This window comes from Malus sylvestris, chromosome 15 (genome assembly GCF_916048215.2).
Source record: "Malus sylvestris chromosome 15, drMalSylv7.2, whole genome shotgun sequence".
NCBI classification, from domain to species: Eukaryota; Viridiplantae; Streptophyta; class Magnoliopsida; order Rosales; family Rosaceae; genus Malus; species Malus sylvestris.
In genome coordinates, this window is record NC_062274.1 from 13,244,004 (window position 1) to 13,271,777 (window position 27,774).

The 27,774-nt window shown below is 39.3% G+C and overlaps 4 protein-coding genes and 1 non-coding gene across 5 annotated transcripts; 2 read left to right on the forward strand and 3 right to left on the reverse strand.

Moving 5' to 3' along the window:
- The first annotated feature begins 314 nt into the window (after positions 1–314).
- LOC126605626 (peroxidase 25-like) lies at positions 315–10,213 on the forward strand. The gene is made up of 4 exons (XM_050273040.1): positions 315–615; positions 8,980–9,159; positions 9,281–9,443; positions 9,606–10,213. Exons 1-4 carry the CDS (start codon positions 415–417, stop codon positions 10,025–10,027), a joined length of 966 nt encoding a protein of 321 aa, XP_050128997.1. The 5' UTR covers positions 315–414; the 3' UTR covers positions 10,028–10,213.
- Positions 10,214–10,505: 292 nt separating this feature from the next.
- On the reverse strand, positions 10,506–10,587 carry TRNAS-GCU (transfer RNA serine (anticodon GCU)). Its single transcript has one exon. It is a non-coding gene; the product is annotated as a tRNA-Ser (tRNA).
- A 4,821-nt stretch (positions 10,588–15,408) lies between these two features.
- On the forward strand, positions 15,409–18,213 carry LOC126604553 (heme oxygenase 1, chloroplastic-like). Its single transcript, XM_050271843.1, has 4 exons — positions 15,409–16,198; positions 17,117–17,340; positions 17,748–17,855; positions 17,944–18,213. The coding sequence occupies exons 1-4, from the start codon at positions 15,769–15,771 to the stop codon at positions 18,034–18,036; spliced, it is 855 nt and encodes a 284-aa protein (XP_050127800.1). The 5' UTR covers positions 15,409–15,768; the 3' UTR covers positions 18,037–18,213.
- Positions 18,214–18,400: 187 nt separating this feature from the next.
- LOC126604554 (protein BUNDLE SHEATH DEFECTIVE 2, chloroplastic-like) lies at positions 18,401–20,202 on the reverse strand. Its single transcript, XM_050271844.1, has 5 exons — positions 20,035–20,202; positions 19,851–19,948; positions 19,321–19,384; positions 18,984–19,080; positions 18,401–18,709 (listed from the first exon to the last, which is right to left on the reverse strand). Exons 1-5 carry the CDS (start codon positions 20,090–20,092, stop codon positions 18,631–18,633), a joined length of 396 nt encoding a protein of 131 aa, XP_050127801.1. The 5' UTR covers positions 20,093–20,202; the 3' UTR covers positions 18,401–18,630.
- Positions 20,203–20,854: 652 nt separating this feature from the next.
- LOC126602678 (sphinganine C4-monooxygenase 1-like) lies at positions 20,855–23,149 on the reverse strand. Its single transcript, XM_050269587.1, is given in 5 exon segments — positions 20,855–21,102; positions 21,840–22,029; positions 22,749–22,881; positions 22,883–22,905; positions 22,907–23,149. Coding segments are annotated over 5 exon segments (837 nt in total).
- Between the last annotated feature and the right edge of the window lie 4,625 nt (positions 23,150–27,774).

Genomic DNA, 27,774 nt, shown 5'->3' on the forward strand with positions numbered 1-27,774 from the left:
TGATCAATAGCTGGTTGAGCCCTCCTCACAACGGGTGAACCGTGTGAATTGAATGATGTACTTACGTGGAGTTGGATGGCATATAAATATTGTGAAGCTTGTTATTTTGTGAGTGTGACCATCTAGCTGGTCAGACTGTCATACCCAAGTTTCTCTCATAGTAAGTCTAGTGTAGGTCGAGTAGGACCAAAATACAAGAAGTATCCTACTTCCCCCTAAAGTTTAAATATATATGGGGCCCCACACGTTCCACTAATAAAAGATGTTTAAAGAAAATCCAATGAAACAAGGCAAGCAAATCCACTTATAAACAAGAGTAGTGGTACATGTTTTGGTAGTGAAAGAGTGAACTAGAAATATAGATTTAAATTTCTAAAACCCAATTGGGTTTGCGTTTTCTTGTGCATAGCAGATATGAAAGCCGTGGTGTCGGTTTTGCTTATCATTCTGGTAATGGTTTTGCCTGCAAAAGGTCAACTGAAAGCTGGATTCAACTCTTCCTCATGTCCAAAAGCAGAGGCCACGGTGAGATCCACAGTTGAATCATACTACAACAAAGATCCCACCATTGCTGCAGGCTTGCTCAGGCTTCACTTCCACGACTGCTTCGTTCAGGTTTTTGCTCTCATTTTTTTTATGTTAGCAATCACGTCGAATCCTTATGAAAATGAATCCAGAACAAAATCGCGCTAAAGCTAGGGCGTCACCCGTAAGTGGCGCGCTGTGTGGCCCGAGCACAGTGATAAGTGAGCAAGGGTCGCTGTATCTCCATCGGCACCCGGATGCAGTGTTAAATGAGCAAGGGGGCCATAGAAACTTCTTTTCGAACGACTCCACTCAAAGTTGTTTGGGAGCATATGCTCCTATCAACTTTACCCGGGACACACAAAAGAAGTACTTTGATCCTATTAGACGGGGGAGGGTGAAGAAGCTAGGACAGAAGGGTAGAGTTCAAGAGAGCAAAATGCGTTTAGGAACGTGGAATATAGGAACCTTAACGGGAAAATCTATGGAAGTAGTGGAAGTTATGGTGAGGAGAAGGATAAATATTATGTGCCTACAAGAAACTAAGTGGGTTGGTAGTAAGGCAAAGGATCTAGAAAACTCAGGGTTTAAACTTTGGTATTCGGGCACAAATAGAACGAGAAACGGTGTTGGCATCATCGTGGACAAGACCTTGGTACAAGATGTTGTAGATATCAAGAGGGTAGGAGATAGAATCATGGCAATCAAGATTGTAATAGGACAAGAACTTATCAATGTGATTAGTGCGTACGCACCTCAAGTAGGGTTGGATACGAGTTCGAAGGAGAAATTTTGGGAAGATCTTGGAGACTTGGTGCAAGGAATTGCTCAGACGGAGAAGTTATTTATAGGAGGAGATTTAAATGGACACGTGGGCAGGGAGACAGGCAACTATGGAGGTTTTCATGGTGGCCATGGTTTTGGGGAGAGAAACGAGGATGGGGAAGCTATCTTGGATTTTGCAATGGCATATGATCTCTTCTTAGCCAACACCTTCTTTAAGAAGAGAGAAGAACATGTGATCACCTACAAGAGTGGGTCGTCAAAAACACAAATAGATTTTCTTCTAATGAGGAAAGGGGATCGTATAACTTGTAAGGATTGCAAAGTTATACCAGGAGAGAGCGTGGCTAATCAACATCGCTTGTTGGTGATGGATGTACATATCAAAAGAGTAAGACAAAAGAACAAGACTTGGAAGTGCCCAAGAACTAGATGGTGGAATCTAAAAGAAGAAAAACAAGCCATTTTCAAAGAGAAGGTAATCACCCAATGTGTGTGGGATAGAGAGGGGGAAGCTAGCCAAATGTGGGATTCCATGGCTAGTTGTATCCGAAAAGTAGCAAAAGAGGTATTAGGAGAGTCCAAGGGCTTTGCCCCACACCAAAAGGAATCTTGGTGGTGGAATGAGGAGGTACAAACAAAGGTGAAGGCTAAGAAGGAATGTTGTAAAGCCTTATACAAGGAGAGGACCGATGAAAATGGTGAAAGGTATAGAAAAGCGAAGCAAGAGGCGAAGAAAGCTGTCAGAGAAGCTAAGTTAGCGGCTTACGACGATATGTATAAACGACTAGATACCAAAGAAGGAGAGTTGGATATCTATAAACTAGCTAGAGCAAGGGAAAAGAAGACAAGGGACCTAAACCAAGTGAGGTGCATCAAGGATGAGGATGGAAAGGTTCTTGCTACAGAGAACGCGGTTAAAGACAGATGGAGAGGTTATTTTCATAATCTTTTCAATGAAGGACATGAAAGGAGTGCTTCTTTAGGGGAGTTGAGTAACTCAGAAGAGTGTAGAAACTACTCCTTTTATCGTCGAATCCGGAAGGAAGAAGTGGTTGTAGCTTTGAAGAAGATGAAGCATAGAAAAGCAATAGGCCCAGACGATATACCAATCGAAGTGTGGAAAGTTTTGGGAGAGACAGGTATAACATGGCTCACTGACCTTTTCAATAGGATTTTGAAAACGAAGAAGATGCCAAATGAGTGGCGAACGAGCACTTTGGTGCCTATCTACAAGAATAAGGGCGACGTACAAAATTGCATGAACTATAGGGGTATTAAGCTAATGAGTCATACAATGAAGCTCTGGGAGAGAGTCATTGAGCATAGATTGAGGCAAGAGACACGGGTTTCGGACAACCAATTCGGGTTCATGCCAGGGCGCTCAACCATGGAGGCAATCTATCTCTTACGAAGATTGATGGAAAGATATAGAGATGGGAAAAAGGATTTACACATGGTCTTTATAGATTTGGAAAAAGCGTATGATAGGGTTCCAAGAGACATTCTTTGGAGGATTTTAGAGAAGAAAGGAGTACGAGTAGCATATATCCAAGCTATAAAGGATATGTATGAAGGAGCAAAGACTGCCGTAAGAACTCATGAAGGACAAACCGAAAGCTTTCCCATAACTGTAGGATTACATCAAGGCTCATCCTTAAGTCCTTACCTTTTTGCGTTGGTAATGGATGAGTTAACAGGACATATTCAAGATGATATTCCTTGGTGTATGCTTTTCGCAGACGATATAGTGTTGATAGATGAAACTCAGGAAGGGGTAAATGCAAAGCTTAACCTTTGGAGAGAAGTGTTGGAATCTAAAGGTCTTCGCCTAAGCCGATCAAAGACAGAATATATGGAGTGCAAGTTCAGTGCAAATGGAGGCCAAAACGAGTTAGGGGTGAGGATCGGAGATCAAGAAATACCAAAGAGCGACCGTTTTCGTTACCTAGGATCTATCTTGCAAAAGAACGGAGAATTAGATGGAGATCTCAACCATAGAATACAAGCTGGATGGATGAAGTGGAAGAGTGCATCCGGCGTGTTGTGTGACCGCCGTATGCCACTGAAGCTCAAGGGAAAATTTTATAGGACGGCAATAAGGCCGGCGATGCTGTATGGCACAGAATGTTGGGCGGTGAAACATCAACACGTACACAAAATGGGTGTAGCGGAGATGAGGATGCTTCGTTGGATGTGTGGGCACACGAGAAAGGATAAGATTAGGAATGAGGATATCCGGGGTAAAGTAGGAGTAGCCGAAATTGAAGGAAAGATGAGAGAAAATCGGTTACGGTGGTTTGGACATGTGCAAAGAAGGCCTACTGACGCTCCGATTAGAAGATGCGACTATGGGACAGAGGTTCAGGGCCGAAGGGGTAGAGGAAGACCTAGGAAAACTTTGGAAGAGACTCTAAGAAAAGACTTAGAGTACTTGGATCTAACGAAGGACATGACACAGGATCGAGCACAATGGCGTTCTAAGATTCATATAGCCGATCCCACTCAGTGACTTGGATTTTCCAAGTCTCCAACCAAGAAGTTTTCCTCACTCGGGAAATTAAGGGAACACTACCCCAACCTACATGCTCCACTCAGAAAGCTTCAACATACAAGCTTCAACAAAAGAAAATTCAAAGAACTTAGCGAAGAAGGCTTTGGTGTATTTAACACAATACGTTGAAATGAAGGAAAGCTTATTTATTGATATCCCCGATAAGCTACAAATATGTACATATACATGAGTCAAAATAAACACACAAGAGGGAGCCTTCACAAAGGTTGCTTAGGAGAAGTCTCAGCAGTTGGTAGAGCCCCAGAAAGAGAAGGCACCGGAGGGGGATCATTTGGAGCCTCAGTACTGGACAGAACCCTAGGAGGAGGAGGCATCAGAGGTTGATCATTTGGAGCTTCATTACGCGGTACAGTTCCAGAAGACGAAGGCAATAAATGCCTTTGGAACAAACCCACAAATCTCTGATGATCAAGTAAAACCTGACCATCAGTTTCCTTCATCTGGTCAAGCTTCCTCTTCATGTTTGTAGCATAGTCATGTGCGAGCCGGTGCAACTGTTTATTCTCATGCTTGAGCCCTCTAATCTCCTGTTTGAGACTCATCACTTCAGCCGCCAATGATTCAACTTGGCGGGTTCGAGCAAATAGGCGTTGGGCCATATTAGACACAGAACCTGCACACTGAACACTGAGAGCCAGCGAATCCTTAACAGCTAACTCATCAGACCGTTTGGAAAGTAGTCTGTTATCTTTGGGAGTGAGAAGGTTCTTGGCCACCACCGCAGCGGTCATATCATTCTTCATCACGGAATCCCCAACGGTAAGAGGACCAGTTTGGGAGACGAAGGATGGGCGCCATATGTTGTCTGGAGAAGGCGGGGCTGCCTCTTCAACAAGGTTCAAGTCAAAACGACGGTCGGAGGGGCCAGACATTTTCAAAGGTGTTGAAGAGAGAAGAGGTCGGACAAATCAAGATATTAGAAGTGCAAGAATGAAGCTTCTACTGGTGGAGATTCAAGTGTGCTTTGGAACTTAATGCCAGCCTCTATAAAAATCTGCACTCGACGGAGCTTCAGAAATCAAAGAGGCGCCTGCTCAGAAATCGAAGAGGCGTTTGCTTTCTCAAAAGTTGGGCTGCTTAGAGATCACGAGGGTTGATCTCAGAAATCGAAGAGCCGTTTGCTTTCTCAAAAGTTGGGCTGCTCAAAGACCACGAAGGCCGATCTCAGAAATCGAAGAGGCGCTCGCTTTCTCAAAAGCTGGGCTCCCTAGAGACCACGAGGGCCGATCTCAGAAATCGAAGAGGCACCTACTTTTCCAGCCTTGTCAGCACCTGTCACACGCACACTCAGCTTTGCGGAAATTATGGGCATTCTGTCAAAGACTTCTGGGGAAGTAGAAAACACATGAATCTTACTGTTCAATCACCCACTTCCCACACGCAACAATAGCTCATGGGTACCACAGATAACTTTGCCAAAGTTCTCTGCCAAAGTTGAGCACGTGAAGCTTGCAGCTCCCACTACATCGCTCTGACCAAGAAGGGTAAAAGAATAGCAAAGAAACAGCACTAACAAAGTTTAGACCCATAAATTTTGAAGGTCTAGCTACCATATTATTACCCACAAGGGTAAAGGAACAGTACCACTGCTGGATAATTGGAAAGTCCATGTATGTCAACCTCTGTGCTTCGTGGCAAGGTAGACTAGCAAACATGCCCAACCTTTACTCACATTCGAGAAAACACTCCCAATAAGATTGCTTGCTCCAAAATCGAAGAGGCACCGTCCTCCGAATCTAAAGAGCCAGACTCCTAACATGACTACTTTCTTAAAAATCGAAGAGCGGGTAAAGGAACAGTACCATTGCTGGATAATTGGAAAGTCCCTGTGTGTCAACCTCTGTGCTTCGTGGCAAGGTAGACTAGCAAACATGCCCAACCTTTACTCACATTCGAGAAAACACTCCCAACAAGATTGCTTGCTCCAAAATCGAAGAGGCACCACCCTCCGAATCTCAAGAGCCACTCTCCCAACATGATTACTTTCTCAAAAATCGAAGAGACACTGCTCCCCGAATCTCGAGAGCCAGACCCCCAGCATGATTGCTTTCTCAAAAATCGGTGAGGCACCGTTCTCCGAATCAATCGAAGAGGCGCTCGCTTTCTCAAAAGCTGGGCTGCTCAGAGACCACGAGGGCCGATCTCAGAAATCGAAGAGGCACCTACTTTTCTAGCCTTGTCAGCACCTGTCACACGCACACTCAGCTTTGCAGAAATTATGGGCATTTTGTCGAAGACTTCTGGTGAAGTAGAAAGCACATGAATCTTACTGTTCAATCACCCACTTCCCACACGCAACAATAACTCATGGGTACCACAGATCACTTTGCCAAAGTTCTCTGCCAAAGTTGAGCACGTGAAGCTTGCAGCTCCCACTACATCGCTCTGACCAAGAAAGGTAAAAGAATAGCAAAGAAACAGCACTAACAAAGTTTAGACACATAAATTTTGAAGGTCTAGCTACCATATTATTACCCACAAGGGTAAAGGAACAGTACCACTGCTGGATAATTGGAAAGTCCCTGTGTGTCAACCTCTGTGCTTCGTGGCAAGGTAGACTAGCAAACATGCCCAACCTTTTCTCACATTCGAGAAAACAGTCCCAACAAGATTGCTTGCTCCAAAATCGAAGAGGCACCGTCTTCCGAATCTCGAGAGCCAGACTCCCAACATGACTACTTTCTCAAAATCGAAGAGAGGGTAAAGGAACAGTACCATTGCTGGATAATTGGAAAGTCCCTGTGTGTCAACCTTTGTGCTTCGTGGCAAGGTAGACTAGCAAACATGTCCAACCTTTACTCACATTCGAGACAACACTCCCAACAAGATTGCTTGCTCCAAAATCGAAGAGGCACCGCCTTCCGAATCTCTAGAGCCAGACTCCCAACATGATTACTTCCTCAAAAATCGAAGAGACACTGCTCTCCGAATCTCGAGAGTCAGACCCCCAGCATGATTGCTTTCTCAAAAATCGAAGAGGCATCGTTCTCCGAATCTCGAGAGCCAGATACCACAGACCACTTTTTCAAAGTGCTCTGACAGAGTTAAAACATGTGAAACTGGCAGCTCCCACTACCGTGCTATGACCAAGCAGGGTAAAGGAATAGCATTACTACTTGTTGTTAGGGAGACTCCTATATATGTCGACCTCCATCCCCAACGGACAGGCAGACCTGCAAAAATGCTCAACCCTTCATCATATCTGAGAGGGCACTCCCAACAAAGCCTTTCGAAATATTCAGCTTTCTTTCCCCCCGATAATACCTCTGCAAACAAGCTATACTAGAGCAAGAATATCTCATATCATCAGGGTTAAAAGCAAGAGTATCTCATATCATGCTTTTTCCCTGTTTTTTCTTTTGGCCTTGTTTTTACCTGCAAGACAAGGAGAAAGAGAGCAATCAGTCAGTACTTGGAATCAAGCTTCCAGCCAGGAATTGACTGCCTGGAACCCCTTACCCGATTACTTACCTGGCATTGCTCTCGAGTACTCATCTTCATCATCTTATGTTTCCAGGGAAGATTCCGCATCTGCTTGAGGAACAGATAGGGCAAGTGCGAAGGATACAAGGAAGCATGTGGAGACAAGCGTAACAGCACACGTGCCGATACATCCATTACTTTGTCAAAAGCAAAAGTATCCCATATCAGCAGGGTGGAACGTACTCTAGATTTGATGGACTTGTTTTGACCCTCAAATTCTTCAGTCGGCCTTATACTCTGGAGGAAACCAGAAAACCCTCCAGCTCAGTTCAAGAATAAGCCTGTGGAAAGTTACTTCTTCAAAAGCAAAAGTATCTCATATCATCTCTTCTCATTTTTCTTCTCTTTATCCTTCATGCTGCTGCAAGATGGGGAGAAGGTGAACAATCAGTCGGAGCTCTGATTGCTTACCTTGTCTGTCACCTCTTTCAGCAGACCCCCTAGCTCGGCGACTTGGGGGACTCCTACTACATGGTTTGTATCGCGCTTGACCAAGCCTGAAACTACAAGTAAGCTTCAAGTGAAATTGATACATTACCTTGTGCATCTCCACCAGTTAAAGATACCACCCCTGGATGGAGGAAGAGTACTTCCAGAGAAGATGCCACATCTACCTATGAGACAGATAAGGCAAGTCAAGACGACACCACACTCCGATACTTAGAAGTTTCGTGATTACGAGATCATTATCCCACAATATTTCCTAATGTCATTTGTACTAAATCATTCACTCGTACTCACTAAAGGAGAGCTTGAACCTATGTACTTGTGTAAACCCTTCACAATTAATGAGAACTCTTCTATTCCGTGGGCGTAGCCAATCTGGGTGAACCACGTACATCTTGTGTTTGCTTTCCTATCTCTATCCATTTATATACTTATCCACACTAATGACCGGAGCAATCTAGCGAAGATCACAAAAAGCGACCGTTTTCGTTACCTAGGATCTATCTTGCAAGAGAACGGAGAATTAGATGGAGATCTCAACCATAGAATACGAGCTGGATGGAAAGAGTGCATCCGGCGTGTTGTGTGACCGTCGTAGGCCACTGAAGCTCAAGGGAAAATTTTATAGGACGGCAATAAGGCCAGCGATGTTGTATGGCAGAGAATGTTGGGTGGTGAAGCATCAACACGTACACAAAATGGGTGTAGCGGAGATGAGGATGCTTCGTGGGATGTGTGGGCACACGAGAAAGGATAAGATTGGGAATGAGGATATCCGAGGTAAAGTAGGAGTAGCCGAAATTGTAGGAAAGATGAGAGAAAATCGGCTCTGGTGATTTGGACATGTGCAAAGAAGGCCGACTGACGCTCCGGTTCGAAGATGTGACTACGGGACAGAGGTTCAGGGCCGAAGGGGTAGAGGAAAACTTAGGAAAACTTTGGAAGAGACTCTAAGAAAAGACTTAGAGTACTTGGATCTAACGGAGGGCATGACACAAAACCGAGCGCAATGGCGTTCTAGGATTCATATAGCCGACCCCACTTAGTGGGAAAAGGCTTTGTTGTTGTTGTTGTTGTAGCATATTGCTCTAGCCAACTGACCTAACCCATATATGCATCTTCGTTAATTTTGGTAACATGAGTCATTTTGTGTTCATGACCTGCAGGGTTGTGACGGTTCGGTTTTGATCAAGGGCGCTTCATCGGAGGGGAATGCCTTGCCGAATCAAGGGTTGAAAGGATTCGAAGTGATTGATGATGCAAAAGCTCAAGTAGAGGCCTTGTGTCCTGGAGTTGTCTCGTGTGCTGATATTCTTGCATTGGCTGCTCGAGATTCTGTTGACTTAGTAATTGACTAGCCTCTCATTACGCGCATCCTAAACATTTGCTTAACAGTATATAAAGGCTTTTTCACCTCCTGATGTTTAGCGGTTTCTAATTATTTTTTTCTTGGTCTATTCATTTCAGAGCGACGGTCCAAGTTGGTCAGTGCCTACCGGAAGAAGGGATGGCAGGGTCTCTTTGTCATCTCAAGCCTCAAACCTACCTTCTCCTCTTGATTCAGTTGCCGTGCAAAGGCAAAAATTTGCTGCTAAAGGCCTCGACGATCATGATCTCGTAACCCTAGTTGGTAATCAAACTCTATCTGATACGTTTTGTTATTACTATGTTATTGATAATGAAATCACCATGTCAACAACAGTCATGTACCATAATAAAGAACGGACGTCCAAAAAAAAAAAAAAAAACTGATAGTTTCAAAGCTCGTATATTAATGGGGAATTGCGTGCAGGGGGACATACCATTGGCGAAACGCACTGCCAGTTTATCCGATACCGGCTCTACAATTTCACAGCCACAGGCAACTCCGACCCGACCATAAATCAAGCATTCCTAGCACAACTCCAAGCTCTGTGCCCGATGAACGGTGACGGAACGAAGCCGGTGGCATTGGACAGAGGAAGCCAGACCAAGTTTGATGTGAGCTTCTTCAAGAATGTGAAGGATGGAAATGCAGTTTTGGAGTCGGATCAGAGGCTTTGGGGTGATGACGCAACGCGTAAGATAATGCAAAACTATGCTGGCAACATTAGGGGATTGCTAGGGTTTAGATTTGATTTTGAATTCCCAAAAGCTATGATTAAAATGGGTAGCATTGAGGTGAAAATTGGTACACAAGGTGAGATTAGGAAAGTGTGCTCAAAATTTAATTAATCCATCCAGAAAGGTGACACGTATAATAATGTAAAATAAAAATAAATTTGTTTGTGTGGGAAATATTCTGAGTGTGATGTTGACATTAATAAGCGTTGATATTACTTATTAAAATATTTGTTATAGTATGTATAAAATTGGTATTATGTAGCAGTGTGATAAATATACTGAAATCAATTTTGCTAACTTTTCTTTCTTGAAAAAGGTCTTTTGTCCGATATAATTTAGGCAGTGGTTCAGACTGCAGAGCTGTGCGCTCGTCTCTTTACACTCGAGTTTGAATACATGGTCTCGTAGTTTTGATTAAAGTGGTTTAAAAATTAGTTTGTGATAAGAAAAAAGAAAAAGGAAAGTAATGGTTGGGCCTTTTTTTCTTTTGCGCGCAATAACATTCATATAACTTTAAGTATTCTGGGGCCCATATACAACAGAGCCCAGATCTTCTGAAAGTATTAATAAATAAAAGTTGAAAAAGGAACGACGCCTGAGAGATTCGAACTCTCGCGGGGAAACCCCATGTACTTAGCAGGCACACGCCTTAACCACTCGGCCAAAGGGTCTTTGTTGTCTACTGGTCTTCCACTTGAATAAATAATACTTTTACGTTCTCTAAAAGAAGGAAATTCCAATGAAGTAGGGCACGTTTGAAAGTGCTATTAAAATGATTGAAAGAGTTTTTGGTGGAATTTATTTTGGGTTCCAAAAGCACTCTGAGTGCATTATGGAAGAAGCAATATATATATATATATATATGTGTGTGTGTGTGTGTGCGCGCGCGCGCGCTTCTTGTAGGCCTCATTTAAAGTGTCTTTCCAAGATTCACTTGGATTTTTACTAAAGATTGGTTCCTTGGTTTCAAAAAAGTTTTCAGTCATTTTAAAAGTACTTCCAAACGAGTATAGTTTGTTATTTATGTGGTTGTGCATAGATATATTTGGATTCAAGTATATAACTTGTACTTACTAAGTATATGTATAACTTCAAGACGAATCAAATTGTAATTACGAATTTTAAGTCTAATTGAAATTTTCATATCCAACTTTCACTTGTAAGTTCCTCTCCTATTAAGAATGGGGATACTTGAAACTGAGTAAATAAGAGAATGATTAAAATTGCTTCTTGAAGAGTTAAAAACACTTATTGACAACTAAAAGTGTTTTCAACTACATTTGACACAAAATTTTTGAAATACTTAAGACTCTTTAGGGAATTTTCTAGAAGTCTACATGTCAAAAACTATTTTTATAAACAAAAGTGTTTTCTAGTCAATTAGATGCTAAAACTCTCTCAAATAATTACTTGTTGCGTAACTTTATTTGGTACCCATCTCGAAAGCAAGTTGTCGCTCACTCAGATGAAGATGTGCAAAATCGCTTTACAATTGGTTTGGGTCTCTACGCCGCCTTCTTTTACGATTTTGATGGTGTTTTGTCTTCTTGCTTTGTTGGTATAAGAAGTTTTCTCTTGTTGGTCGTCGGGTGGTGTATATGGTTACTGGTTCTGGTTGCTTATTTCTTTTGTTGAGTTTTTTAGAGCCAAATTTGTGTTTTCTTGTGCATCTTTGTTGTTGTGAAATTCGGATTATATTTGTTCTTCTTTTGGGACTTTTTCGCATATGTGGCTTTGTTTTATGACTCTTGTCTTTTATTGGTGTTGACCGTATATCGGCTAATACAAATGGCAAATTGATGATGTACATAATGGTTGTGGCGATTATGACTTGTGTCCAATTGAGCTATCAAGTACTTTGCTTAGACTTCTTTATCAACTCGGCCTACTAGTTGCTTTTATTTAAAGGAAAACTAATGAAAAGGGTTTGAAAACTTTGAGTTTTAATGATAAGGACAAAATAAAGGGTAAAGTGAATAGTACGAGGATTGACTTTTTAGTGTAAAAATGTGATTTTTCGTTAAAGTGAACAGTACCGGGTGCTTTTCGTTAAAGTTCCCTTTATTTAATTTAGGGTAAATTTTAGTTTACTATCCTTAAGTTTCGTGGTTTTCAATATTTAGTACATGAAGTTTTTTTTGTCTCAGAGTCATACCTAAAATGTTAATTTTAGGATAGTCTCATACATCCATTAGTCTAGCTGTTAAGTCTTCCGTTAACTGATGATGTGGCGCCCATGTGGACAATGACTGGGCGCCACGTGTCATTAAAAAAATTAAAAAAAAGTTAAAAAAAAAAAAAAATCCTAGAACCCACTTCTTCTTCCCTATCCGACACTTGCCATTAGGCCTGGCATTTTGGACCCAACCCGTTAACCCGACCCGACCCAACCCGTTAATATTTGTATTTGGGTGGATGCTTAACGGGTCAGGTCGCTAACGGGTGAACCCGTTAAATAACGGGTCACTTTGGGTCAACTCGTTAGACCCGTTAGGACCCGTTAACACCCGTTAGCACCCGTTAGTTGAGGATATTTTAGTAATTTTAGTAAAGTCTTAATAACAAAAAATAAACTTTATGCAAAAAAAAAAAATAATAATTGTTAACGGGTGTTAACGGGTGAAACGGATGACCCGTTAGCTTAACGGGTCGGGTTCGGGTGACTCGTTAGCTTAACGGGTTGGGTTCGGATGACCCGTTAACTTAACGGGTCAGGTTGAACCCGACCCAAACCCAATAAACCCGACTTAAACTTGCCATCCCTTCCACCCCCTTCGTCTTCTCCACCCGAGCTTAGTAATTTGAAGATAAAATCAAAAGTTGGCACACAAAAACACAAAACTTCAACCAGTCCTCGATTTCAAATTGAATAATGGGGTCAAGTAAATTTGTAAATTGATTGTAGGGTGTATTCAATTGAGAATTTGAGAGATTTTAATGGATTTACAAATCCATGGATTTTTATGGAGTTTAATTGATTTGTAGAGATTCCATGTAAAATTTTGATTCAATTCCCTTGAAATCTCTTGGGGAGATGTGAGATTTGTGGATGCTCAAAATACACTACGAAATCTCTCAAATTCCCTCTAATTCCTCAACTTTATCAAATCCTTTAAAATCAAATTCTAATTGAATACACCTGTAATGTGATAAACTTCTTTAAAATCCTAATTGAATACATCCGGATTTCTAAGGATTTTCATAAACTATCTTAAAATCCTGATTGAATACACAGTGAATTTCAGAGAATCATTTAAATTCCTGATTGAATACCCCTAGATTCATTAAAAGAATTAAAATCCCTCAAAATCCCAATTGAATACACCCCCTAAATCAAATTAACTAAAAATCAATGAAAATTTCTATCAAAACCCAACATATAATCCTTCACACACTAACAAATTATAAAAAAGATTCAAAATTCAATCAATCCCAACTCGCAGAGAACTTCAAATCTGAGACAGAAAAGTTTCAATCACTGGATTCAATAAAAAAAATATTGGGATCAATACAAAACAGAACATTCAACTCTAGTCAAAGGAAAACCTTAAATCACTTACCGAACTGAGCTTGGAAGAGCGAAGAGCAGAGATTCCACTGAGATAGAAAGTCGGCGACGATCGCAACAGAGCACATTTGACGATCAAATCGAAGAAAGGGAGAATTTGAAAAACGATTTGCTCACACACAATGCGGAGTAGAGAGAGGGAGAGAGACTGAAACGGTCTGGAGCTCTAAAGTAAAAAAAAAAATAAAACCCATAACCCACTTCTTCATCCCCTCCACCCCCTTCGTCTTCTCCACCCGAGCATCCCATTCTCCCATCCCCTATCACCCACCCAAGCCACCCCTTATCCTATCCCCCATCTCCAACCCCACTGCCATCGAGTCCGTCGTCGTCCTCTTCCTCTAAAGTGTACACAGTCACTGAGGCTGAGGCGGCTCTTCTCCTCTGCTTACCGCTTCTTGATTCTCAGATCATCTTCCAGTTGCCTTGCCGACGAAGCTTGACCGATCTCCAACTTTGGTGTCCCGCTTCTTGATTATCTGATTCTTAGATCCTCTTTCTGTTCAATGTGCAACTGAATCTATGGAATCTTCTTCTCCAACATTCGTCTGGTGCTCGGGTGGAGAAGACGAATGGGGTGGAGGGGGTGAGGGTGTCGGGGAAGAGGTGGGTTCTTTTTTTTCTTTTTTAATTAATTATTTTAATATTTTAAATTTTTTAATAACACGTGACGCCCAATCATTGTCCACACATGGATGCCACGTCATCAGTTAACGGGAGAGTTAGTAGCCAGACTAACTACTGTTCCAAAATTAACACTTTAGGTATGACTCTGGGACAAAAAAAAACTTCATATACTAAATGTTGAAAACCACAAAACTTAAAGGTAGTAAATTGAAATTTACCCTTAAATTGATCTCATTTACATTTTCGTCTATCAATAAAACTTAGATTTGACAATTAAAAAAAAAAAAAAACCTAAACCAACGCGGCGTTTCTTGTCCTTCTTGTAGAAAAGAACATGGAATTGAGTCAAAAGACTGTTCCGCAATTGTCCACGGCGCAGCAGTCCCTCAAGCCACATACATCTCCCAGCCTAATTTGGTCATCTCCAACTAAAGCCCGTTTGAGCTTCGTCCACATCATCATTTTAATTTCTATGTCAACGAATTACATAGTTTATAAATAAAATAAGGTTTTTGTATTCGTAAAATGCCTCTTTCCTTGTTCTCATAAATTTGAGATTTAATTTTTAAGTTCCTTACTAATAAATTTTGTTAGATTAGTTACTGATGAAATTTAAATCTACGTTGTCATACAATTGATTAACACATTTTCACCACTATAGTAAAAGATGACTTGCAATAATTAATTTTAAATATCAATCTTTGGCATCGTTATCTAAAATAATTGTAATTGATAAAGCTACCAAAACAATCGAGTCATTTTGTTTCTCCTCTCTCTCTCTCTTTTTTTTTTTTTTTTTATTCATTTCTAAAAGGGACCCATTAATATAATAATTAATTGTGTGAATTTCTCCTAATGATTGAATTTTGAAGTTCATCCTTGAGGGTTATTAATAATAAGATATGAAAATTGTGTTTATTTGTATTGCTTAGGAAATATGATACGACGTTTAATGGTATACCATCAAGGTTATATAAGTTTATTTGATCTATAGAGATAACTATATAAGGGTACGTTTGCTTTTGTATAGAAACATTTGTTAGGTACGTTTTAATTGATTATTACGATATCTTTAATACCGGTACGTTTGATTGATATATTATTTTATTATAAATTAAGTTTATATATTTTTATATTGTAGAATTTAAATTGCTTAAGTGGTATCGGAAGTGTTTTGTTAAAACTTCTTTTCTTTGATTGCCATAATTGTATTAATTTTTTTAAACGTATAAAATTACCTTTTTTTGGCAATTCCTATATGATAGGAATTCTGTATACCATTAAACCCTGTACTGCCGATGGAATGTGAACCAGAACAACAATAACAGAGCAGTAAAATTACGATTCCGACCCAGAAAAAAAAAGCAAGAAAACAGAGCCACCCTTTTCTGCAAAAGTTTGAATCTTGATAGAAACAAAGCGCAGAGAGACCCATACGCTACCAACCCACCACCCCACGCTGCATCCCATTCAATATTCTCCATTTATTTGCTGTTTTTGTTTTCTTTAATCCGTCGCTTTGCCTCGAAGACTGAAGAGTCCGCAAACCGACTTGTATTTTTTTTGGGGTTTTTTAATCTGAACTTTCCGTTCACGCATCTGTTTCGAACGCTCAATCAACTCATTCACTCTTCCTCCAAGCTTTGTACTTTCAGCAATGGCTTCTTTAACCCCGATTTCGCAATCCCAATCACTTTTCAACAAAAACCAGTTCAAGTTACCCCCAATTTTGAGCTCCGATTTCTTTCCGAAGAAGTTCTCTGTTTCGTTTCTGAGGATGAATTCCGGAGTGCCCACGAACGCCGCGGCGGCGGCGGCCGGGGTGGTTTCAGCCACCACGGCGGAGAAGGCGAAGAAGAGGTACCCCGGGGAGGCGAAGGGGTTCGTGGAGGAGATGAGGTTCGTGGCGATGAAGTTGCACACCAGGGACCAAGCTAAGGAGGGGGAGAAGGAAGTGAAGGAGCCGCAGGAGGGGCCAGTGGCTAAGTGGGAGCCAACGGTTGATGGGTATTTGAAGTTTTTGGTGGATAGCAAGTTGGTTTATGATACCCTTGAAGGGATTGTTGAAAAAGCCCCCTTTCCTTTTTGTGAGTAATTTTTTTTATCGTCTTGGATTAAAAGTTTGAATTTTTTGGGTGTTTGATGCAAATTTGTGGCTGATATTATATTTGTTTGAATGTTTTGTGGGTGTTGTTTATTCTGTTGGAGGTATTGGCTTTGATATGGTTGTTAAAGTTTGGATTTTGATCATGTGTGTTGGATGTTGGATGATCTTGTTATGCTTTGGCTGTGTGGAATGCTTTATCGCCGTGTTTGACTGTTTGATTTCGAGTTTTATGGTGCCGAGGAATTGCTAGTGATCTGTGTTCATTAAGTATTATTGATCATGGGTGTTTCTTTGAGTGTGTAGGGATACTGCATAAACAAAGAAGTACAATTTTATTTATTGCATCTGTATATCCCACAACTTTTATGTTAGGATACTGCATCAGTTACCGTCTTGTATAAAGCTTTTCTTCGAGAATGTTTCCTGTGCAACTTCTATAACATTCTTTGTGTGCTGTTATAAACTTATATAGTTGGATGGTTAATAAGTTCTGTCTTGACCCGTGACTTCATTCATTTGAAATACCGGTTTCCTTCAATTACTTGGGAGTAGTAGCTGGTGCCTACACAATTGGTTCTGCCACTCTAATTTTGAAGCCTGTACTTTGTCAGAGCAACATGTTTTATGAGCAAAAGAACAACAACCAAGCTCATTCGTTGGATTGTCATGTTTTATAAAAATGTTTAATGACCTAAACATGTTTTATGAGCAAAGGCTTTTTCTTGTTCAGTTCTTAGTATCATGAAACAATGGGAGCCTTATGAACTTGAAATGAGATTCCGAGTTCATGTTTATCTGAGTGTTTGCAAAATTCCATTTACTTATTGGTATGTTATTGTATGACGTGATTGAGCTAATTCGTAATGTTGCATTTATTTATTTATTTATTTTGGCATAGACGCTGAGTTCAGAAATACTGGATTGGAAAGGTCTGAAAAGTTGGCGAAAGATTTGGAGTGGTTTAAGGAGCAAGGGTATGCCATACCAGAACCTTCTGCTCCGGGTGTAACCTACACAGAGTATCTTAAGGAACTGTCGGAGAAGGATTCTCAAGCATTTATTTGCCACTTCTACAACATATACTTTGCTCATTCAGCTGGTGGTCGAATGATTGGGAAAAAGGTACATAAATAATGGCTGGAAAGTGTGCCCACTCATTTTAACATGTTAGCATGTCATAGGGTATGTCACATTGTTGTGAGCTGGTTAAGTGTATGAATAAGGATACCAGGATAATCTAATCCGTAATTCTGACATATCGTTTCAGATAATTACTTATTTTATAGCCTTGTTCATGTAAATTGAGTCTCTGGGATTAACAGCACTTGTGATTTACCTGCATTTTTTTTTCTGAATAGTAAGCAGTCATAAGAATACTCGTATTATACAAATTTGGGAGAGAGGGAAAAAGGGTTCATAGCATGGTAGTGAATTGAATAACTAACGTTTGATTTATGTGTGTAGGAAACAATTGATTTTCTCATTTCAACTTATTAACACATGTTATGTTTATTTTCACCCAACTTCAGGTGGCGGAAATGATACTTGACAAAAAGGAATTGGAATTCTACAAATGGGACGGCGAGCTTCCCCAACTGTTGCAGAATGTACGGGAGAAGTTAAATAAAGTTGCGGAGGTAGATTTAATTTGTTTCTCTTCGTTTGCAAAATCTTCCTTCGTGCATATCTTGGCTTGATTTAACTTTTACATGCGTGCATCGACAGAGTTGGACGAGGGGGGAGAAGAACCACTGCTTGGAAGAAACCGAGAAATCGTTCAAACATTCGGGAGAGATTCTGCGTCTTATATTGTCATGATGCCACCTGATATGACTCTGTACTGCCACTGTTGTAATCTTGGAAACTTTGTCTGCGAAGACATGAGGTTACAATTACTGTGTTTAAAGCAAAAAACAATTGTGAAATTGTAAATAAGATATCGCCTATGCCTTTTAATTTATGGATTGATCTCCATCTGATCAATCTTCAGGAAAATTGATTTTTTTGGATTCAACGAGTCAAAGCAAAATCATTGGACAACAATAAAAAGGAGTGTGAGAGGAGAAAATGCCACGGAGCATGAAAATCGCTACTCATTTTTAAAGGCTAGTTCCCAGTGGTGTTTTTTTGGATGCAATGAGATGCTAAGTTGACGATTCCAAATTAATCACAACATGGCATGTGAGCAAGTTTGGTGATTGCGAGCGTGCCACTACTCGTTATCACGGTCTGTCTTTCTCATTGTAATTCAACCAAAATGCAGTAACCATATTACAATATCTAATCAAAGGAATGAGTTCTTGACTTGTTTACCAAGTACAACATTTCACTATACTGAGCAACATATTTTGGTCTTTTCTGTTCTGGTAGAAATTTCTAAGGATCGTATGTGTCCTTGCAGGTTGCAACGATCTAGGCGTCATGCGTGCTCATGAAGCCGCCCAAAAACCCGGCACCATTGCAATCTCCACACAAAATCTCCCTCTTCCCCCTGCAAGAAAACATAGTTACTAGTGTCAGATCGTATGGTAGCACATACGAAAAAGAACTAGCACAAGAATTCCGAAAGGTGAAAGACACAGTCGAGCTCAACAATGAAATGGGAGTGTTCCCACTAGGATGAACTATAAGCTGGTCAATTTGATGAGGGGAAGGGACAGCATGCAGCATTTGAAGTATGAGATCCCTTTATTAGGAAAGTTAACTTTTGTTCCTCCGTGTAAATTACGATGATATTAGATTTTGATTTGAGTCAACATGGTTACCTGCAAAGCCAACATACTCCACCGGCTTTAAACTGTCCGTTGAAGTGGTCTACAGAATTTAGTCCCGTACCTTCACATTGACTACACACTTTCGCACCTGGTTGATGGATCAAAAATAAAAAACTAGTGAGCTGAAATTCTCAGATGCTAATACTATCAAGCAATGGACGATTAAGCCCTATAACTCCTCCAAGATAGAGACAAGAAGCTATATATCATGCCAGAGAGTCAAAAAACGATGAGGAAATAGTTGCCTGATGCTTTCAGATGTTTCATTCTGAAGCTTTCAAGTCGATATTCAGCATAAGATATATTCAAAGACGAGTTATTCGCTTACCATTTCCCTCACATGTAGAACAAACTATGCTATTCACTTTGGTCGTTGGAGTACCATCTGTGGCCTGCAAGACAACACCAAAGTGAAGTCTGAGGAAAAGAAGAGCCTTGGATAATACTATTAACCGATTCGCATATAAAGTCCTCTGCTCATATGCTTACACGATTCACAAGCAACAATTATTTCTGCAACTTTCAACGACAATCGTTACAGGGTTCCATTTCGATTACATCCTACCATTCCATCCAACAATCCCAACATTCTAGCAAGCTCATAAGTTATAACCAACTTCCAAACCTCAACTCTTAAATAAAGACATTTACTTAGAAACTGGGGAATCTTTTGGTCATTAAACATATGTTTCACACTACTAATTTCTCAATTCATTAAACCCATTTCAGTTCTATACATTTCTTCACAAAACAAGTACATAAAATGGTCCAAGCCAAAAAAGGTGCTTTAGCAAAGGAAATCAATGGAAAGCAAGATTTTCAAATGTTGGAAAAATGGGTTGGTCAGAAATGCCTCACCTTGACCTCCCAAGACTGAAAGCTTGCAGCTTTCGAGTTCCGAAACACTTCATTCACCCGAATAACCTTCCCGCCAGTCGAATTTTCGATATAAACCCCTGTAGAAAAATCAAAGTGTTCACTGAATTAACAAAAAGAAACAGAAAATAATCAACTAAAATTGCAGAGAGGATAGAGAGAGTACTTGGTTTGTTTATGGAATTGAAGGAACAAAGAGGCGTGAAAGAAAGAGAGGTTGCCATTCGAAGAGGATTTTTCAAAATTCTCTCTTTTTTGGAGTAGGAAAGTTACGGCCTTTATTCAGAAGCTTTGGAGAGTGAAGAGTTGACTCTAAGAAAACAGAGGATAAGGTACTCCTTTATATAAACACTAAACAGACATTTTAATTACCTCAATGCCCTTTGGTAAAATGAAATCGTTGCGGCTCCAACAAAACGCTGCGTTTCAATTGGGTTTCAGCAGCATTTGTCTTCTTTCAGCAGGCAAGCATGGTTCTTCCAACAATCCTGATGCCAAGAAACTCGACGGTGGCATGATCCCATGACAGTGGGGGTGGGCGGTAAACGGAAAGTCAAGTTCATCGGCAACGAAACAAGGGAAAAGGCCATGCGAGTGTTCAATCAAAACATCAGCGTTCTAGTTGATGATAAGCGAATCGTGATGGCTCACTTGTACATTACTTGCCCACATACCCTGGCCAAACCTCGTGTTTTCATCCAAAATGTTTAGAGTTGGTTTACTTTTGCAAACTGGTACAGATTTGGTTACCACTTCTAGATTGTGAGAGGTCTTTTATTAGTCTTATGCAGTACATGTTTCTACACTTATATATAGAAAATATTTTAAAACTTACTTTTCAAAACAACTAAAGTAACGCATCTTTAGAGCTTGTAGCACCTGTAATTAACTAAAGTTTTTTTGCTGCATGTGAGGGAGTGGATTTGTACCACCTCTCTAACAGATATTGACAAGCAATCATATTTCCACACTAGACAAGATAGAATTCATTGTTCAAAACTATATTTGTGCAAGACAATTACTTCAGAGTCACAACCATCCCAATCGCACAAACACACAGTTCCACTCGGAGTGTAGTTAGCATAGTCAAATGAAAGTTCATGAACTGAACCACACATCGAATCCGCAACATAAATATCGCCTAACCACAGCCCTCCCAAGAAAACAAATACATCCACTGGGATAGGACTAGAGTCGCCTTTGGGGGAAGCAACCCCCAAATTTAAAAGGGCCCCTAAAATTTTGCCATCTAATATTTATATGTAATAATGCCATATGAAAAAAAAATGCTTTTATTAGAATTTTAAAATCTCTTTGTGAAATCATCAGAAGGGTAAAAAAAATTATTTCTAACTATAAAAATTCAGAGTGCACAATGAGATATTGGAGTGTCAATAACAACACCCTAAAAAAGATTTTTGATTTTTTTTTACTTTATTATATAATAATGTTATATGTTCAAGTGAAACTTTAAAGCTAAGAGTTTTTGAAGCTTTTTTTTCTTGTTTTGTGGTTCAAGATTGAATTGCTTTTGATTATTTAGTGAATGTTATGATTGTAACTCTTTTTACTTATTATTTAATGACATTTGTAAACTTATAATCATTGAGTCTTGAAGTTTGTTTTAATTTAAGTTATTGTTTTCTAGTATCAATATATTGTCCAACTTTTTTCTTCTTCCTAAAAAACTATCTTAAGAAGGGACATTGTTATAAATTTCGCACAAGTCACTAAAAACTCAGAGATGTTCTGGATAAGACACATAATGCCATTTTTTTAGGGAATTTTAACGAAAATTTCACGGTATTGTTCACTTTAACGAAAAACCACATTTTTACACTAAAAAGTTAATCCTGATACTATTTACTTTACCCTTTATTTTGTCCTTATCTAAAACTCAAAGTTTTCAAACTTTTATTTTTTTATTTTTTTTTATCATGCACTTGATAAGCAATGAAGGTGTTGTCAAACGAAACCAAAAATATGACCACGTGCAGGGCATATTGGATGGCGTGGTATAGTGATTATTGTTTCTGGAAAGTACGTGGAAAGGATGCCATGGAATCCACATTCCACTGTGGTCGTCCACTGCCGTGATGGTGGCCAACGAGAATGTGAAGTTATACGACATTGGATTGTGTAGTGAATAAAACATATTACGCTAATACTAATTTCGTCAATGAAACTGGAAGTATATCATAAGGTACCTTGATAAGCGTCGAGCCGGTCCGAGCTGATCCAACCCAATTCAAGTTTGTTCGAGTTGATTCCACCCGATTCGAGCTAGTCCAAGCCGGTCCGAGTAGAATTGTAGAGACTCACGGGTTTATACATATTCTTGCCAAAAATTTTCGCAAATACTCTATGCCGCCTGCATGCTCTGACGTCCCGTCTGATGAATGGCCTTTGCTCCCAACTTGAGTCCAACATTCTTTTATGAGGCACATTTTGTTATTATTATATATGCGTATGCAAATAATTTATCTATACTTTATGTAAATTATAGATATATTAATTTTGAATCAAACATTTTTTTATTTCGTAAGTAAATTATTTTTCATGTATTATTATATTATTAGGAACTTTGGTTCGTATATATATAGACATAGATAAAGTATTTACCCTTATGTTTTAGGTACCTATATTTATAGGGTAGTGCTACATACACCAAATCCTTGTATTAAATTTGTGCATCAAATGATGTAGCATATTTTACACGATATAAATTTTTATTACAATTATTAATCAAGTTTTAACTTGTATTAAAGTAGGTGGAAAGGATGCCATGAAATCTACCTTCCATTGTAGTCGTCTGCTGCCTTGACGGTGGCCAACGAGAAAAAAATAATCTACATCCTCAAAGACATGCCGACGCCATACAGCACCACTCATGGTGTCCACCACCAATCCCTCGCGAGGGTGGTTGTACAGTGCTCCATAGGCGTACAACGCCACCAGCCTATGGTAGCAGGAATGTGTAAACTTGTATAGGAACTTGCTTTTGTGCATCATATATGAACTGCCACGTGTTTGATACAAAGCATGGTGAAGAGAAATTGCACCGTTGCACGCAACGGCGCCATGAAGGTTTTCTGGTGGTCCACGGTAGCTGTATGGCCGAGAGTGGTCGGGCCTATCAACAAGAACAGCAGCCCTGCTATCGTAGCGTGCTCAAACTGTTGAAGCAAGACTCCGACGATCACGGTTGGTTTGGAGACAAGGTTTTTGTCCTCTGACTCTTTCACTACAAGAGTGTGGGACACATATCCCCAATACCTCATGTGAAAATTTAAATAATGAAAATGACATTTGAAAAATGAAACTAAAATGTGAGAAAGATGGAAAATAAAAATGTGAGAATAATCATTTCTTTGGACTGAAGGCTGAATATTATACGTAGTAATTTACGATAGAAGGAGGTAGTTTACACTACAAATAATTTCCAAAGCTCGATCCAAACTATAATTAACGATATAGGAAATTAGAGTGTAATCTTTGGAGAAGATGAACTTTTGATTAATATTTGGTATAAGATTAAGAATTTAATTTAGTCATTTAACGCTATTATATGTCAGCATGCATATTCCACGTCATTTTTCTATTTTCCATTGATTTATGGTTTTCTTTCTTCCAATTTTATGTTAGTGAACAATATTTGTTATCATGAGAGATGTTGCAGAATTATTACTCATTTGAAATTCAAAGATTTACACTTAAGTTCTGACATTTCATATTGATCTATAACTATATAAGGTGATGACCCTCCCTTGCAGACATCTCTAACTTCCTCACTTTGTATAAGATGATGGTCTTCTCTCTCAACTACATCGACAACCTTCTATTTCGGGTTTATACATATGAACCACAGTGATCTACATTATATTTTGAGAATTTTACAATTACTTGCATTTTGGTACATATACTTTGTATATATATTTCGGTACACATGCTTCAGTACATATATTTCGGTACACATGATTCAGTACTATATTTTGGTACATATATATACTTTGGTACATATATTTCTATTTTGGTATATAAATACTTCGGTACATATCTTTCAGTACACATACTTCGGTACATATATTTATGTACACATATTCGGTACATATATTTTGATACACATACTTCAGTACATATATTTCGATACACATACTTCAGTCCATATATTTTGATACACATTTTGGTACATATATTTTGCAGTATTCTAAAAATCGGCCTAAGCGCTGGGCGGTGGGCTTCCGTGGCGATTTTGGGCAAAACGTTTAATAAATCGGAGAGGATTTAGGCGGCCGACTAGGCGGCGCTAGGCGGAGATAGGCAGCGCTAGGCGGAGCTAGGCAGAGCTAGGCGGCCCTCGTCTCTTCGCTCTGCGTCTGTGCATACTGACCCGTTGATCTTTGTCACCACCGACAAGGACGCGAGCCTCTTTCCCAGAACTTTTGTGCATGAAAACGGAGAATTACCGTGGTGGCTTGGAAGGAGTGATAGAGGGAGATGTGCAGAGGAGAGATGAAGGGTTAGAGGGAGTTGTTTTGAAGAAGAGAAGAAGATAGAGGGTTGAAGAGACAAAGATAGAGGGTTGTCTGTTACCTGTTGTTTTGAAGAAGAGAAGAAGATAGAGGGTTGAAGAGACGAAGATCTACAAGGCAGCAGGGAAAATCGTGGAAAGTGGAAAAAGTGCCTGGTTTTATGGGAAAGTCCACAACCTCATGATAAAAAAAACATGTCTTGGTAATAGATAAGGACAAGGAATGTCTGCCCTCCACTTCCGGTGCTCTTTCCGTGCCCTACTGTTTTGTGTAGTTACGGTTAAGCCACGTCAACATTTTATATTGTCTTTTTATAGATATAATAAGACAAAAATGAATAGTAATATAAAATGTTGACGTGGCTTAACCGTAACCATACAAACAGAAGGGCACGAGGAGGGCACCAAAGTGGAGGGCAAACAATCTTTGTCCAACAGATAAAGATAAGGCAGTAAGTAAAATCGTGAAAAGTGGAAAAGGAGCCTAGTTTTATGTGTAAGTCCACCAGCCTTATAATAAAAAAAACATAAATAATAATTACCCATTCAGATGATATTTTATTATGTGTTTTGTTTTGAAAACAACATTATATTATATTCTTATAATATAATATTTTATTACTTTTTGCTTTTTAAGACTAGACTATGTTATTGCATTATATATGTATATCTTTTTCAAAAATAACGTATTACTCAATGTTTATTTATCTATTATATAGTAAATTTAACTAATTTATATGATATATATAATTATTTTATTCAAATCCGCTTAGGCCCCGCCTAGCCGCTTAGGCGCTAGGCCCCTGCCCACCGCCCGACAAGCAGCTAGCATTTTTTAGAACCTTGATATTTTGGTACATATGCTTCGGCACTATATTTTGGTACATACATTTACTTAGGTACATATATTTTAGTACACATACTTCGGTACATACATTCCACCCGGTAATATTTCGATAAATATATATTTCAGTACACATGTTGTGGTACATATATTTTGGTACACATGGTTTGGTACATATATTTTGACACACATGCTCGGTAGGCGAACTAATATTTTGATACATATATTTTTGTACATATATTTTGGTACATATTTTAGTACACATACTTTAGTACATATTTCGTATATTTCAGTGTGGATGCTTGTCTTTAGTTCATATATTCTGAAAAATGTTAATTGGCAAATTAATATGAGTGTAAATTTGTATTGTAGGTTCCGGTCTTGGAACTCTCGAGGAGTACTTCCGGAAGCACATTGGTATTGGGTTGGAGTCGCAGCTTTGATTGGATTTACTCTTCTATTCAACTTCCTTTTCATGTTCGTACCCGAGTATCTTGATCGTAAGAACCAACAAACTTAGACATTTTTCGTTCTGTCTTCAAACAGTAATTAAATGTTTATGTACTGATGGCAATCTTACAAACATATGAAATGAGCTTGATGTTTATCGTCCTCATACCACTGATGCCACTGTGTTGATCAAGAGAGCATAAGAAGACAAGATTTTTCAACTCTTGGCAAGCTTAGGTCCAGAGTTCGAAGACCTCAGAAGTCACATCTTAATGAATGCTGAACTCCCTTTCTTCACTGGTGTGTGTGCCATAATCCAAAGGGAAGAAGTAAGGAGGAAAGTCATGAATCAAGAGACTAAAGACAACGTTTCTGAGACTAGGGCTTATGTCTCTAGCAACAGACGCCCTGAAGGCAAAGTTTATAAGGGAAAAAGACCAGATTTAAAGTGCAGCTACTGTGATTCTCTTGGCCATATAAAAGACAGATGTTGGATTCTTCATTCGGAATTGAAGCCTAAGTTCTTGAAGGAGACAAAAGGTCCAGAGATAAAGGGTACACAAAAATATCTGAACAACAATAGCTACAAGGCCAACCATGCAGCTATCTTGTCGACAGAAGGAATGGTGAATTTCACTACCAATCCTGTTGCATTAATCAATGATTTTGCAGCATATCTCCACAGCAAACAGGTGCTTAACAATAGAGATGAAGCTTCCGTAGCTGAAGAGAAGAATCACACAGCTTTACTTGGAAAATTTGCTGGTTTTCTGGCTAAACATGACCATGTTTCACATAAAGATATCCCAGGTATTTTCAGTGTCTTCTCTACTGCCCTAAATGCTAGTAATGAACATGATTATTGGATCATTAACTTAGGAGCCACGAATCACATGACAAATAAAATTAATAACTTACATGATTTTACAAAAATGACAAATTTTTCTCAAGTGTTAGTAGCTAATGGGAAGGGTGCCACAGTTGTAGGAAAAGGAAAAATCAACTTATTGTCAAAACACATAGAGTCAGCAGCCCTTTACATACCTTCTTTTCCTTTTCAACTTCTATCAGTAAGAGCTATCACCAATTCTCTAAACTGTTTAGTCATTTTCTCCCCTCACAATGTCATTTTTCAGGATATCATCACCAAGAGAACGATTGGTGAAGGTTTCTTGTTGAATGGGCTTTACTACTTGGCTAAAGACACTAAGAATCCCAAGTTTTTTCAAGTCAGCTCAAGTGTTTTTCAAGATCAACAACTTTGGCATCAACGTTTGGCACATCCTTCTGATAAAGTAATGTCTTTTTTGTTTCCAAAAATATGTAAGGACAAGTTAAAGTGTGATGTTTGTCACTTGTCTAAGTTTTCTAGGTTGCCTTTTGATTCTTCCACTTTTAGAGCTAGCCATCCTTTCGAAATCATTCATTCAGACATTTGGGGTCCAATACTAGAGTCCTTTGATGGATATAACTACTTTGTAACCTTTGTTGATGATTTTACAAGGATGACTTGGTTGTATCTTTTGAAATTTAAGAGTGAACTTTCAAATGTTTTTCAAAATTTTCACAAACTGGTTGGCACTCAATTTGCATCAAAAATTCCTATATTAAGATCCGACAATGGCACTGAATACATGTCCCATAACATGTCTCAATATCTTAGTATTCATGGCATACTGCACCAAACAACATGTGTTGGCACACCCCAACAAAATGGATTGCTGAGAGAAAGAATAGAGACCTTCTTGAGAAGACAAGATCAATCATGTTTCATATGAATGTGCCAAAGAAATTTTAGTCACAAGGAGTACTTACAGCTACCTACTTAATCAATAGATTGCCTAGTAAAGTACTCAGTTTCAAGTCTCCATATGAAGTGTTGAAGGATAGACAGAATGATCTCTCACACTTGAGAGTTTTTGGGTCCACTTACTTTGTTCACAACCAATCTCTCCACCGTGATAAACTGGATCCTCGAGCAACCAAATGTGTTTTCTTTGGTTACTCATCTACCCAAAAGGGCTACAAGTGTTACAATCCAATCACAAAGAAAATAATGGTTTCAAGGGATATGAGATTTG